The sequence below is a fragment of the Mirounga angustirostris genome, unplaced genomic scaffold (genome assembly GCF_029215605.1).
Source record: "Mirounga angustirostris isolate CCGP_5_RB_7025 unplaced genomic scaffold, mMirAng1.0.hap1 SCAF_1, whole genome shotgun sequence".
Classification (NCBI taxonomy): domain Eukaryota; kingdom Metazoa; phylum Chordata; class Mammalia; order Carnivora; family Phocidae; genus Mirounga; species Mirounga angustirostris.
The window spans coordinates 146140385-146154775 of NW_026991709.1; the positions used below are offsets into that span (position 1 = coordinate 146140385).

The 14391-nt window shown below is 40.2% G+C and overlaps 1 protein-coding gene across 9 annotated transcripts in view; it reads left to right on the top strand.

Moving 5' to 3' along the window:
• The window catches only part of ULK4 (unc-51 like kinase 4), a 599599-nt gene that overhangs the window by 88819 nt on the left and 496389 nt on the right, over nucleotides 1-14391 (top strand). For all 9 annotated transcript variants that reach the window (XM_064589489.1, XM_064589509.1, XM_064589506.1 and 6 more), the window contains 2 exons: nucleotides 2283-2390; nucleotides 8718-8801. In XM_064589489.1, coding sequence (XP_064445559.1) covers nucleotides 2283-2390; nucleotides 8718-8801 — 192 coding nt within the window. The remainder of the gene's footprint in view (nucleotides 1-2282; nucleotides 2391-8717; nucleotides 8802-14391) is intronic.

Consider the following 14391-nt stretch of genomic DNA (forward strand, 5'->3'; position numbering starts at 1 on the left):
AGATTTTTACTGGTCCTAGATATTATATATATACATAACATACATATGTGTATAATTTTACATAACCTATCATTTTATTAGTTCAAGTGAAGTATAGAAAACTTACCTTCCTTTTCAACCTTTTAATTTCCCTCATTTTTATATAATTGTCTTAAATATGTCCTCTAAATTCATTTAGAACCAAATCAGACATTATTATAATATTTGTTTCAACCATCAAACATAGTTTAGGAAACCTAAAAGGAGAAGGAAAACCTGTTATATTTACCTATATTCTTCTCATGTTCTTGTTTCCTTCCTGTTAATTCTAAGGTTCTTTATCATTTAGTTTCTCTTTGGAATACTTCCTTTAGCTGTTCTTTTGGAGTAGGAGTGCTGGTGACAAATTTCTGTGTTTGTAGGTTACAAAAAAAAAAAGTCTGAATGCTGTTAATTTCAGATGGTTCATGTAATGCTAGTGGATGATCAGTAAAGGTCAAGGAAAAGGAAGACTGTAGGAGAAGTGACCTGCTGCAAGGGCTAATGTGATTTATATGTTTCCCTTTCCTTCACACTCATTGTGTGTGAGGCAGTGAGTGGTGGGGGTTACACATTTTGGTATATCCATTCAGGGGAATACGACTCAGCAATAAAAAGAACAAACTATTGATATATGCTGCAACATGGGTGACTCTCAAATGCATTATGCTAAGTGAACAGAGCAGACCAAAAAGAATACATAGGGCATGATCCCATTTACATAAAATATGAATTAATGACAAAGTAAATCAATGGCTGTCTGGGGAAAGAATGAAAGGGAGTGAGATGGAGAGATTACCAAGGGAACTTGAAGTAACATGTGGAGGTGTTGTTATCTTGACTGTGATGATGATTTCAAAGATGCGTATGTATGTCAAATGTACCCAGTGGTACACTTTAAATATATGCAGTTTATTCTGTGTCAGTTATAACTTAATAAAGCTGTTTAAAAAAAATGCCACATCAACAAGTGTTCCTCTAGTGCATGGCTGTTGTGCAGCAGCCCCACATGCAGGTCCAACCCGTCTACTCTTGTTTACAGAGGGAGGCCCATGATCACATGCTTGGATGTTGTGACAGTGTTAGATGGCTCTGGAAGTTTTTAAATGTTTACTCTCAGTTTTCTTTTCTTTTGTTTCTTTTCTTTTCTTTTGTTTCTTTCCTTCCTTCCTTCCTTCCTTCCTTCCATCCTTCCTTCCTTCCTTCCTTCCTTCCTTCCTTCCTTCTTCAAGATTTTATTTATATTATTTGACAAAGAGCTCAAGCAGGGGGGAGTCACAGGGAGAGGGGGAAGCAGGCTCCTCGCTGAGTTAAGAGCCTGATGCAAGACTCAGTCCCAGGACCCCGAGATCATGACCTGAGCTGAAGGCAGACACTTAACCGACTGAGCCATCCAGGCGCCCTGTTATTCTCAGTTTCTGTACTTAAATCTTTGTTGACAGTAAGAAACCGTTTTATCTGTTTTAGAGCAGTTTGTTTCTTCTGTTTTTCATTTTCTTTTTACTTTTGTATGAGTTACTGAACATTTTGGAATCACACTGTTTTAGAGCAGTGCTACCACACTACTTTATATACATTTTTTCCATCTCAGAATGGGGCCATTCTATATGTATCATTCTGAACCCATTTTATTCTACTTTATGGTCACACTGTGATTTGATTAACTTGCATTCTGGTATATGAATTCTGGTGATGAGTGTATGTATTTTCTTAGCATGACTCTCAGGAAATTAACTGGATCTGATAAAATATCCTGATGAATTTCAAAGTGGATTATATTGAAACTTCGGTATATTTCCTACTCTCAAAATTTTAGAGGAATCATTTAAAAGTTTCATGTAGTGTAAGAAATTTTCAAACTGGGGTGTGCTGGAGGATAGTAGGCTCTGGCATGGTGAAATCTGTGCTCGGATCCTGGCTATCTGAGTGAACTGGACAGAGACCCGCTGTTTGTCTTTCATCCTTCATTTCCTGTCTTTAGAGATGGAGCAGCAGTTGCCTCATCAGATCAGCAATACAGTGAAAGTGTGTGGTAACTGACAAGTGATATATGTATGTGCATTTCTTTCACTGGATGTATTTTTACCTTCATCTGGGACAGTTACCTTTTTTTTTTTTCAGGATTAAGACCCATATTTTGAAAATAATTTGGAAATTAGGCTTTAAAAATGGAGGGTGAATTTTATAGAGTGTCTTTTCTTTTATATATAGGCAAAAGAACTGAGAGATATATATGAACTAATATACCTTTTTTTCCTTTTCAGGCAGTTACTATCTTAACTGAATTAATTAGGGAAAACTTCAGAAACAGTAAATTAAAACAGTGCCTCTTACCAACCCTTGGGGAGCTGATCTACCTTGTAGCCACCCAGGTGAGACCATCTGATTAACTCTATTGCTCTTTGACCTGTTCTGACAAATCCTGGCTGACAAGTGTTAATATCCTATAAAAGTTGTTTTGACTTTGCCTCTTAGAGCATACCTAAGGAACCTTGGGGAAAGTTTACCTCTGAAATATTAAGTTTATCAGTGTCTTTATGTCTGTCCCTATCCTTGTCTGTCTGTCATGTTCCCTCTCTCCCATTGCCTCCTAGGAAGTATAGGAAATTCTCAAGCCATATTTAAAAACCAATTGACCGGGGCGCCTGGGTGGCTCAGTTGGTTAAGCGACTGCCTTCGGCTCAGGTCATGATCCTGGAGTCCCGGGATCGAGTCCCGCATCAGGCTCCCTGCTCAGCGGGGGTCTGCTTCTCCCTCTGACCCTCTTCCCTCTCGTACTCTCTCTCTCTCAAATAAATAAATAAAATCTTAAAAAAAAAAAACAAAAAAAACCCAATTGACCAAAAGTCCCCCAAACTACTTTCTAGATTGCTACCATCTTTGACTCCTTCAAGAGGAGGCCATTGGTTCTTTGTGTATAAAAGCTTCCTTTCAGTTAAAAACACTACTTTGTGCAAATAGAGCTCTTAACATGGCCATGAGAGTTTGTGACTACAGAATTTGACTTATTTCTTAAGTTACAATATTGAAGTGCTATTGAATTCAACAAAAAATTAGTATTTCTTTTGTGTTTTTTCTGAATATTATTGAATTGATAATGATAAATTATGAGTTATTCATTTGATACTGAGGTTTTTTTTTTATTAGTTTCAGAGGTAGAATTTAGTGATTCATCCGTTGCGTATAACATCCAGTGCTCATTACATCAGGTGCCCTCCTTAATGCCCATCACCAATTATCCCCATCCCTCCACCCACCTCCCCTCCAGCAACCCTGTTTGTTTCCTAGGGTTCAGCATCTCTTATGGTTTGCCTCCCACTCAATTTTCATCTTATTTTTCCTTCCCTTCCTTTACGTTCATCTGTTTTGTTTCTTAAATTCCGTGTACGAGTGAAAACATATGGTTTTTATCTTTCTCTGACTGACTGCTTGCTTAATACCCTCCAGTTCCATCCATGTTGATGTAAGTGGTAGGTATTCATCCTATCTGATGGCTGAGTAATATTCCATTGTATATGTATACCACATGTTCTTTATCCATTCATCTGTCAGTGGATGTCTGGGCTCTTTCCATAGTTTGGCTGTTGTGGACATTGCTGCTATAAACATTGGTGATACTGAGTTTTAAAGAAGTACTGGTAAGTTGTAGTTGATTAGGAAGTTCTCTCACTGTATTTATGAACGTGTCCTAGATCTTGCTCAAATGTTGTATAACCTGAGTATCTTTAGTATCTAAATTAAACTGACTTTCTACCATAATTATTATAAAACATCATTATTTAAAATCATTTAGCTGCATAATTAGTGGTAGCTGGTACAACAAATCTGTCCTCCTCCTTTTTTTTTTTTCATAAATGTTTTGGCTATTCTTGGCCCTTTGCACATTGGAATCAGCTTGTTCAGTTCTGCAAATCATTTAAAGAAATTGCATTGACTATGCAGATCAATTTGGGAAGTACTGTTACCTTGATAATTTTGAGTCTTCTGCATATTTGGAATTGTACTGAACCCATGTGTCAGGAAAGTATTGGTATGTTGATGGTATTTTGTCTTCCAGTGCATAAAAATGGCACTTCTATATATTTCTATTTTTAGAAATACTTTCATTTAAGTTAGTTCATTCTATTCATAAAACTTTTGTACATCTATCTTTGGTTGAATTTATTCTTAGGTAATTTTATATTTTGATGAGACAACACATTCATGAAGCTAGAAAACTAGGAAGTCAAGAAAAGTATATGGGGGGGCGCCTGGGTGGCTCAGTCGTTAAGTGTCTGCCTTCAGCTCAGGTCACGATTTTAGAGTCCTGGGATCGAGCCCCGCATTGGGCTCCCTGCTCAGTGGAGAGACTGCTTCTCCCTCTCCCTCTGCTGTTCCCCCTGCTTGTGCTCTCTCTGTGTCTGTCTCTCTCTGTCAAATAAATAAATAAAATCTTAAAAAAAAAAAAAGGTATATAGGGAAAGTGGCTTTCCTATTTTTGTTCCCTATAAGCCTCATTCCCCAGTCTAATCACATCCCTACTTGTATTAACAAAGTTACTTTTGTATGTATGAGCAAACAGACATGTAGATTCTTATTTTGATTCATTTTTATGTCCAATTAGGACAACTTGCTTTTTTTCTCTTAATAGTTATACACTCCTTAAATTTATTTAGGGGCGCCTGGGTGGCTCAGTCGGGTAAGTCGGTTAAGTTGTGATCCTGGGGTCCTGAGACCGAGTTCCTCATTGGGCTCCCTGATCAGCAGGGAGTCTGCTTCTCCCTCTCCCTCCTCCCCCTTGCTTGTGCTCACTCTCTCTCTCTCTCTCTCAAATAAAAGAAAATTACTTGAGGGAGAGAGAGCATTAGCAGGGGGAGGAGCAAAGGGAGAGGGACAAGCAGACCCCCCACTGAGCATGGAGCCTGACACAGGGCTCCATCCTACAGCCCTGAGATCATGACCTGACCTGAAGGCAGACGCTTAATCAAATAAGCCACCCAGGTGCCCTAGTAGTTGTACACTTTTAAGAATAGCCTATGGACTGACTGAGCCAACCAGGCATAGCCTATGGAAATACATACATTGGAGTTATTTCTTAATTAATGAATATATTTCTTAATCAGTACTTAGGGCTCCCACCTCCCTTCCTCTCTCCCTCTTGTCTCTCCTCACCTGTGCCAAGTTTGGTGAAAGGCAGTTTTACTTTACCTTGAGTGGGGCCTTGACATCAAAGCTCAGACTGACCAAGTTTTGCAGGCCCTTAGAGTAAAAGAAAGCTCAGTGCTCAGTTGAGCTCTCACGCTTGCGATTATCTAATTTTTGGTTTGATTCTTTGTTTTCCTGTCACATCTCTGATACATTGTAAGAATGTAGAATACAAGGTGTTGCTTTTATTAGAAGAGGGGTCAGGTACCTAGTCTGCCATCTAATCAGGGTTGAGAGTCTACTCATGTAAGTGGCATGCAATCAACTGCACATGTTTAAAGATTACAATTTGATCAATTTTGATATATGTATACACCTGTGAAACCATCACCACAGTTCAGATAATGAACATATCCATCACCTCTAAAAGTTTCTCCACACCCTTGTAATCCCTCCCTCCTGTCCCTCTTCCTGCTCCCAGGCAACAGCTGATTTGCTTTCTGTCATATAGACTAGTTTGCATTTTCTAGAATTTTATAAATGGAATCATACAGAATCCTATTTCTATTTGCTTCGAAAAGTAGGTCTAGAGAATCATTTTCTTTGGTACGTGTTTTAATTGGATATAAGCTAAGGCTATTTTCATAAAGGGATGATTCTGTGGCATTTGACTACAACTTAGGATAGCAAACTAGAAAAGGAAGTTATGTCCCTGCATCCATAAAAATCAATACCTTTTCATGAGATGAGGGCTTTTGTGGAATTGTCATTTTAAATACACGTGAACCTTAAAATCTCAGGTCAATGCTGACATAGACTAACCTGAAGCGAGAGTGTATAATACAGAGACCTAAGCCCTGTCCTGTTGGCTGTCTGGGAGCAGCCCAAGGTGACAAGCTTGAGGATGGAAGACCAGAGTAGATTCTGCAGAGAACATTAGGAGGCAATACATTTATGGTTTATGTATTTTTTTCTTTTATCAAGGATACCTCCCACCTTGAGCCCAGGTATTCCTATTTTGTCATTTTTTTTTTTTTTTGCCCAGCCATTAATGATCTTTCACCTGGACTGTTGTAAGAACTCTTAGATGGTGTCCTTGCTTTATTCTTGTGTCCATTACAGTCTATTTTCCAGACATTAGCCAGAGTGAGCCTGTTAAAAACACATGAGAGAGTACGGCGTCCTTCCTCAGAGCCCTCCAGTGCTTCTTGTCTTGCTTGTTGGCACCACCAAATCCCACCATTTGCTGTGGTGGCCACTGGGGGCTGCCTTCCCAGTGCCTGTGTGACCTCAGCTCTCACTGCTGTCCTGCTGTCTTCCTCTTCCCGCCACATTGACCTCCTCACAGCTCTTTGAACCCGCCATGCCATATTCCTGCCTCAACGCCTTTGCACTTACTGTTCCTCCTGCTTGCAGTGATTTCACACCCTCCCCCCAACAGATGTTTGCGTTTTCTCTGTTCAGACCCCTTCGGAGAGCCTTTTCCTGGCTCTGTGCAGTATGAGTGTGCTGAGGCTTTAGCAGGAGGTGAGGAAGTTGGGAAAGGCAATGTGAAATGAGAATGGTTGTGAAAAGTTGTGGGGGGGGTGCTGGGGGCTGCAGGGGGCCCTGTTTGAAAGATGGGGACAGTTAGCCTATTCTAGCAGAAATGGAAAGGACCCGGTGGACAGGACTTTGAAAATTTAGGAGTGGTATGGGATAGTCCATAACCTAATGACCCTGAAGGAGGCAAGATATGAATGGGATCCTGAGCCCACATGGAATGGTGGAGGATCCTCTCCTGGTATAACCACTGGGTGTAAGTAGCAGACAGCTTCAGGGGTAGGAACACTGGGAGCTCCTTTCTCACCACTTCCATGATCTCTGAGGAGGAGGAAAGCAGGTGCAGTGGTGGGAGGATCCCAGGTGTGAAGTCCTTTCAAAGAAGGAATTGGTCATAGAGAGGAACGAATGGGAGGCTGCAGAGTGATATTGAAGGTCCCTGGGCTTTCAAAGCCTAAGTCATTCATGGACTCTCTGTGTTCTAGGTGCCTGAGCACAGACCTGGAGAAGACAAGCCACTGGCTCCCTCCAGGGTTGGTTTCCCCAGAGAGGGGAAAAGGGCATATTGGAGGGTGAGGTGTTCAGGCTTTTGGCAGGAGTGATTGAATGGTAGACCACGGCATCTAAGTGGCCGGGAGGGAGGGTAGGTGATACATTACAGACAGATTGTGGTAGATCAGGCGCCTGGGTGGCTCAGTCGTTAAGCCTCTGCCTTCGGCTTGGGTCATGATCCCAGGGTCCTGGGATCAAGCCCCGCATCAGGCTCCCTGCTCAGCGGGAAGCCTGCTTTTCCCTCTCCCACTCCCCCTGCTTGTGTTCCTGCTCTTGCTCTCTCTCTCTGTCAAATAAATAAATAAAATCTTAAAAAAAAAAAAAAAGATTGTGGTAGATGTTTTGAATAAGTGAGCTGGAAAGGAGGAAAATTGTGTTTGGAAGTTAAATTGGGTGCTGAATTAGTGATTTTTAAGCTGGAGCAGCAGCTTGGGATGATAATGTCTCGATTATGACTGAAATTTTTTAAAAAAGATTTTATGTATTTATTTGAGAGAGAGTGTGTGCACACGAGAGCATGGGGGAGCAGAGGGAGAAGCAGACTCCCTGCTGAGCAGGGAGCATGTGGGGCTCGATCCCAGGACCCTGAGATCATGACCTGATGGAGTCAGATGCTTAACTGACTGAGCCACCCAAGCACCCCAGCTGTGTGGAATTTTGTGATTAAGTGAGGATTTGAAAAAAAACAAACAAACCCCAAAACAGAAAGAAAAAAAGTGAGGATATGGTTTTAATGGGTCGTAAGTCTCATCGTAAGTATAAAAAACATTTGGATCAGTAAGGTACCAGTTCTAAAATTTGGACAATCTTAAATATTTTCTCTTAACAGTAACTAATTTCTTTTGCTTTAAAGAGATTAATTTTTCCCACCTTTCTCTGTGGTACCTGATTTATATTTTGATTTTATTTGATACACTGCAGGAGGGTTTTAGTGGTTATTACCCTAATTTGGTTCGTGAGAGAATCATTGCCGATATCATTAAAATTAGTGGACCTGCTAATCACATTTGCTTATTTTTTTTTTTAACACATTGTCTTATTAGGTAACATACTCTCTTTTACTTGTACTTATGGGTCATCCTGAATATTCCTCAGAACTGTGTATTCCATGCCTTCAAATCGTTTCAGATAGTGTAATAACTTTTAGGTAGGAATAACTGTATTATCATCTACAATTATCAACAGAGTAGTTTCTCTACCAACTGGATCATATTGTCATTTCTCACTTCTTTTCGTCTGGTTTCTGATGAAGGGGTCTGATGAACATCACATAGAATATGATGAGAAAGAGAAATACCTTGTATGTACAATTTAGTAAAAGACCCCCTAATGAGGGCAGAACTGTCAGGTAATCTGTAATACTTTAAATAGAATATTAAGAAGTTTTAGATAGTTTGTGTATTTGAAACTGCCTTTTTCTTGAACGGGTTAATATCTTTTGTGCTGTTAGCTTCACGGCCTTTCCTTCCACTTCATTTTAGGAAGAAAAAAAGAAGAACCCTAGAGAATGCTGGGCTGTCCCCTTGGCTGCATACACGGTGCTAATGAGGTGCCTTCGGGAAGGGGTAAGGCTCCTTTGTTGTCCTCTGTAGACACCCGCAATTGTAATAACCCTTCAGGCACTGTGTGCGGATTGTAGCCTGCAGCAGTGAGGAGCCTGTCAACCAAGTATTGCTCTTGAATTTAAATAATCCCGACAAGCCACTGTGAGCAAGTGACCTACAGCGGAGCACGTGTAAAAATGAACTAGCTTTGTCCTTCACTTTCAAAAATGTCTTGCCTTTTAAAAGATGATAGCAAGCACAAACATCATAAGTAGCTTTTTTACTAACATATTCTTAGTCCTCCCCTGCTTTTAAACTTACTGATACACCAGTTTCATAAGCAAGGTGTATGCAGGGAATTTTCTGTGAGCCTCAAAAGCCCCATGATTATCTTGTCAGGTTGCCATTTTGCAGTTCAGAAACAGGAAGCTCCCACTAGTATCCATTGATTTTAATATTAAGTAGTGTTTATTATGTGATTTTTTTTTTTTTTAATTTATTCACTGTCCTTCTCATGCCATTGTTAATGGCTGAAAACCAGCCAGCCGGCCAACCAACCAAGCAACCAGGATGTGTAGCTCCTGTGTGTTACAATGTAAAGGATTTAGTAGCTGACCTAAAAGGTTCGCAATTTCTGTTTCTTTAAACCATTTGACATCGTTTCACCCAAGGCAAAGCCATAGGTGAAAAACATTCCTTAAGGAATGAAAAAATATGTCACAATAAACATCTTCCTTTTGAGTTCATTACTTGCTGCATTGTATGGAAATGGAATGATGTTGCAAGTGGAGAAGAGCTCTGTGAGATTTTACCCCTAGTGAGCCAGAAGTGAAGTTTGAACACTCCCAGCCTGTAGGGTTGAATGCATTGTCAGCCCTCGTTATGGGATATGAATAAAGCGGGTAAATTGTACTTTATCAATAATACAAGAATTAAGTCATGTTTATCTGTAGTCACAAGACATGCTTTAGTTTATTGTTTAAGGCCTCAAGCTAGGCACACTTGGGGGCACACAGATGAAGAAGGTAAATATTCTCTTCACACACTGATCCCACCTCTTGCAACGAAGTGGAATATGTTGTGTATAAATATGAAAGAACAAAATATGGGAACTCAAGGGAGAAAGGAGTCTTCTAGAAACTTTCTTAATAGTGTGAAGAAATTTTAAAAACTTTGTATTTTAATTTTTAAAAGTTAGATTAATGTGTAGTAAAAGATGATTAGTTCTAGTCCATGGGGTTATATCCTTTATTGAATATCTTCTCCCCACCCCTCCCTGTGTTTATCACTCTACATGTAATATGAAGAAGAATGTCTGATATCCATGTATATTGTTATTAAATAATTATTGTTAATATTTATAATGACATTTTGTATTTTAGTAGCACACGTACCTTTCAATGTCTTGGTATGTATAACAGGTCTTGTGTATTTTTCATGAAGAGGGAAGGAAGTCCAGGACTCTCTAATTTATGAAAATATCTGAAAAGCAGTTAGATATGTGCTTGGACAGCACATGCCTGTGTCCCTTGCTTTTCAAAAGTTCACGTTACACCACTTCACTTTTACGAAAGACCCATGCTAGCACTTGTTTTCTCTAATTGAAAGAAATGGAAAGAGGATTTCTGCTTCTACGAAAAAAAGCAAAAAGCAAAAATAGCATTCAGGGTTTGTTTTGCAACGAGTTGTTACACAGCAGGCTTCCCCCGGCCCTGCAAGGCAGGGAGAGCAGCCCCACCATGGTCCTTCCTTTCCCCGGAACTACACTCAGCATCTCAGCATCAAGCCACTATGGCTTTGAACCGTGTTGTTGAGCACCTGAGCTTTGTCTTGATGTATTTTCTGCGTCCGTTAACAAGATGTGTCCTAAGGTATCAGAGAAGCCTGAGAGAGGTTATTTTTGGGGTCTGGGAATGCTCAAAATCTTGTCTATTTATGTAATTGCTCTTCGCTTTACACCACTGGGGCTTAGGAAAGGTTTCACAGAAACATGGTACTTTTGGATAGTGGGGGCAGCCTGAACTCTAACATTGTCTCTGTAAGACAGATAAATTAAGGGATGATTATATTCCCCCTAAAAAAGGGTTTCTGTTTTTATAAAAATAACTCAATTGTAGCAGTTCTTTAACATATAGGTCTAATGTCTTTAGGACATAGTTGAGGGTAAATAATTTTTAAGCCTCCTATTTTCAACAATTAAAAACTTTTTTCCAGGTAGGAAAACTGTTTTCCCAGCACCTACTGGTATTTCTGAATGTAGGTTCTTTTTTGAAATTTACGTCATAAAAGAGCATGTGAAATTTATGTGTATGCTTATATGTATGGTTAAAAGCACACACTTTGATACACCCACTCTCTTGGGGGAAAAAAAAAGGCTGGTGGCTTAGAGAATTCTTCTCTGTCCCTCTTGGATTGCAGCTTACTTTTTCTTTCAAGGAGTAGCTATTATTCTGACTTTGTGATAAACATTCCCAAGTTTTTCTTTATCGTGTTTCCATCTTTGTTTGCTAGATATTTCTTTTCTGCCCTTCCTTTTCCTTTTCCCATTTCCCCTTTCCTTTTTGAGAGGGAGGGACAGAGGGAGATGGAGAGAGAGAATCTTAAGCAGGCTCTACACCCAGCCTGATGTGGGGCTCGATCTCAGCCCTGAGATCATGACCTGAGCCAAAATCAAGAGTTGGGACGCTTAACCAACTGAGCTACCCAGGTGCCCCTGTATTGCTAGATATTTCATTGACTGGTTTTTTTTTTTTTTTTTTTTAAAGATTTTATTTATTTTTTAGAGAGCCAGCAAGAGAGAAACAGCATGAGAGGGGAGAGGGTCAGAGGGAGAAGCAGGCTCCCCGCTGAGCCGGGAGCCCGATGTGGGACTCGATCCCAGGACCCCGGGATCATGACCTGAGCCGAAGACAGACGCTTAACCATCTGAGCCACCCAGGCGCCCCTCATTGACTGGTTCTTAAGGTTAAACTTCATATAAATAAATGGCACCAAATCCTGTGGAGACTTAATTCTTTTGCTCTAATGTTAGGTCAAGATTGATACATGCTAATTGTGAAAACTGTTGTTCATTTATACTACTGTGTGTTAAGTTGGAATATACCTCAGTATACACAGACACACATGTGTATCGGTTTATACTCCCACCAATAGGGTATGGGAGTACACCTGAACCCACATCTTGCACATTTGATATAGTCAGACTTTAAGTTTTTGTCAATTTCATGGGGGCATTAATTATTTTCTCATAATAGTTTTAATAATCATTTTTGTGATTACTAATAGGATCACAATCCTTATTTATTTATCTTTTTTTTTTTTTTGGTTTTCCACCATCATTAAGATGGTCTATTCCATTTTCTTCTAAAAGCTTTATTATTTTCCCTTTTTCTATTTAGAACTTTATTTGCAATTGTTTTGTGTGCGTGGTGCTATGTATGGGTAGTTTTATTTTTAAAAGTAATATGGGTATGCTGTTCTCCCAGTGCTATTTAATGAGAAGGTCACCCTCTCTCCACTGCTCTGCAGTGTCCCCTGTCATATCAGTGTCTCTTCCTGGGCTCTATTTGTTTCTGTTGGTCTATCATCTGTCTTTGTGCCATACTATCCAAATGAATATTTTCTATTGTTTAATAATTTTCAAGTATATGGGGAGTTTTCCCCTACTAACATAATCTTTTTTTTTTAAGATTTTATTTGAGAGAGAGAGAGCACGAGAAGTGGGGAGGGGGAGAGGGAGAAGCAGACTCCCTGCTGAGCAGGGAACCTGATGTGTGGGACTCAATCCCAGGACCCTGGGATCATGACCTGAGCCAAAGGCAGATGGCCAACTGACTGAGCTACCCAGGTGCCCTAATGTAATCTTTTTTTTTTAATATTTATTTATTTTTTTTATTCTTATGTTAATCCCCATACATTACATCATTAGTTCTAGATGAAGTGTTCCATGATTCATTGTTTGTGCATAACACCCAGTGCTCCATGCAGAATGTGCCCTCCTCAATACCCACCACCAGGCTAACCCATCCTCCCACCCCCCTCCCCTCTAGAACCCTCAGTTTGTTTTTCAGAGTCCATTGTCTCTCATGGTTCGTCGACCCCTCCGATTTCCCCCGCTTCATTCTTCCCCTCCTACTACATTCTTCTTCTTCTTTTTTTTTTTTTCTTAACATATATCGCATTATTTGTTTCAGAGGTACAGATCTGAGATTCAACAGTCTTGCACAATTCACAGCGCTTACCAGAGCACGTACCCTCCCCAGTGTCTATCACCTAGTCACCCCATCCCTCCCACCCCACCCCCCACTCCAACAACACTCAGTTTGTTTCCTGAGATTAAGAATTCCTCATATCAGTGAGATCATATGATACATGTCTTTCTCTGTTTGACTTATTTCACTCAACATAATACCCTCCAGTTCCATCCACGTCATTGCAAATGGCAAGATCTCATTCCTTTTGATGGCTGCATAATATTTCATTGTATATATATACCACATCTTCTTTATCCAGTCATCTGTCGATGCACATCTTGGCTCTTTCCACAGTTTGGCTATTGTGGACATTGCTGCTATAAACATCGGGGTGCACGTACCCCTTCGGATCCCTACTTTTGTATCTTTGGGGTAAATACCCAGTAGTGCAATTGCTGGGTCATAGGGTAGCTCTATTTTCAACTTTTTGAGGAACCTCCATACAGTTTTCCAGAGTGGCTGCACCAGCTTGCATTCCCACCAACAGTGTAGGAGGGTTCCCCTTTCTCCGCATCCCCGCCAACATCTGTCATTTCCTGACTTGTTAATTTTAGCCATTCTGACTGGTGTGAGGTGGTATCTCATTGAGGTTTTGATTTGGATTTCCCTGATGCTGAGCGATATTGAGCACTTTTTCATGTGTCTGTTGGCCATTTGGATGTCTTCTTTGGAAAAATGTCTGTTCATGTCTTCTGCCCATTTCTTGATTGGATTCTTTGTTCTTTGGGTGTTGAGTTTGATGAGTTCTTTATAGATTTTGGATACTAGCCCTTTATCTGATATGTCATTTGCAAATATCTTCTCCCATTCTGTCGGTTGTCTTTTGGTTTTGTTGACTGTTTCCTTTGCTTTGCAAAAGCTTTTTATCTTGATGAGGTCCCAATAGTTCATTTTTGCCCTTGCTTCCCTTGCCTTTGGCGATGTTTCTAGGAAGAAGTTGCTTCGGCTGAGGTCAAAGAGGTTGCTGCCTGTGTTCTCCTTTAGGATTTTGATGGACTCCTGTCTCACATTGAGGTCTTTCAACCATTTGGAGTCTATTTTTGTGTGTGGTGTAAGGAAATGGTCCAGTTTCATTCTTCTGCATGTGGCTATCCAATTTTCCCAACACCATTTGTTGAAGAGACTGTCTTTGTTCCATTGGATATTCTTTCCTGCTTTGTCGAAGATGAGTTGACCATAGAGTTGAGGGTCCATTTCTGGGCTCTCTATTCTGTTCCATTGATCTATGTGTCTGTTTTTGTGCCAGAACCATGCTGTCTTGATGATGACAGCTTTGTAATAGAGCTTGAAGTCCGGAATTGTGATGCCTCCGGCTTTTCTTTTCTTTTTCAACATTCCTCTGGCTATGCGGGGTCTTT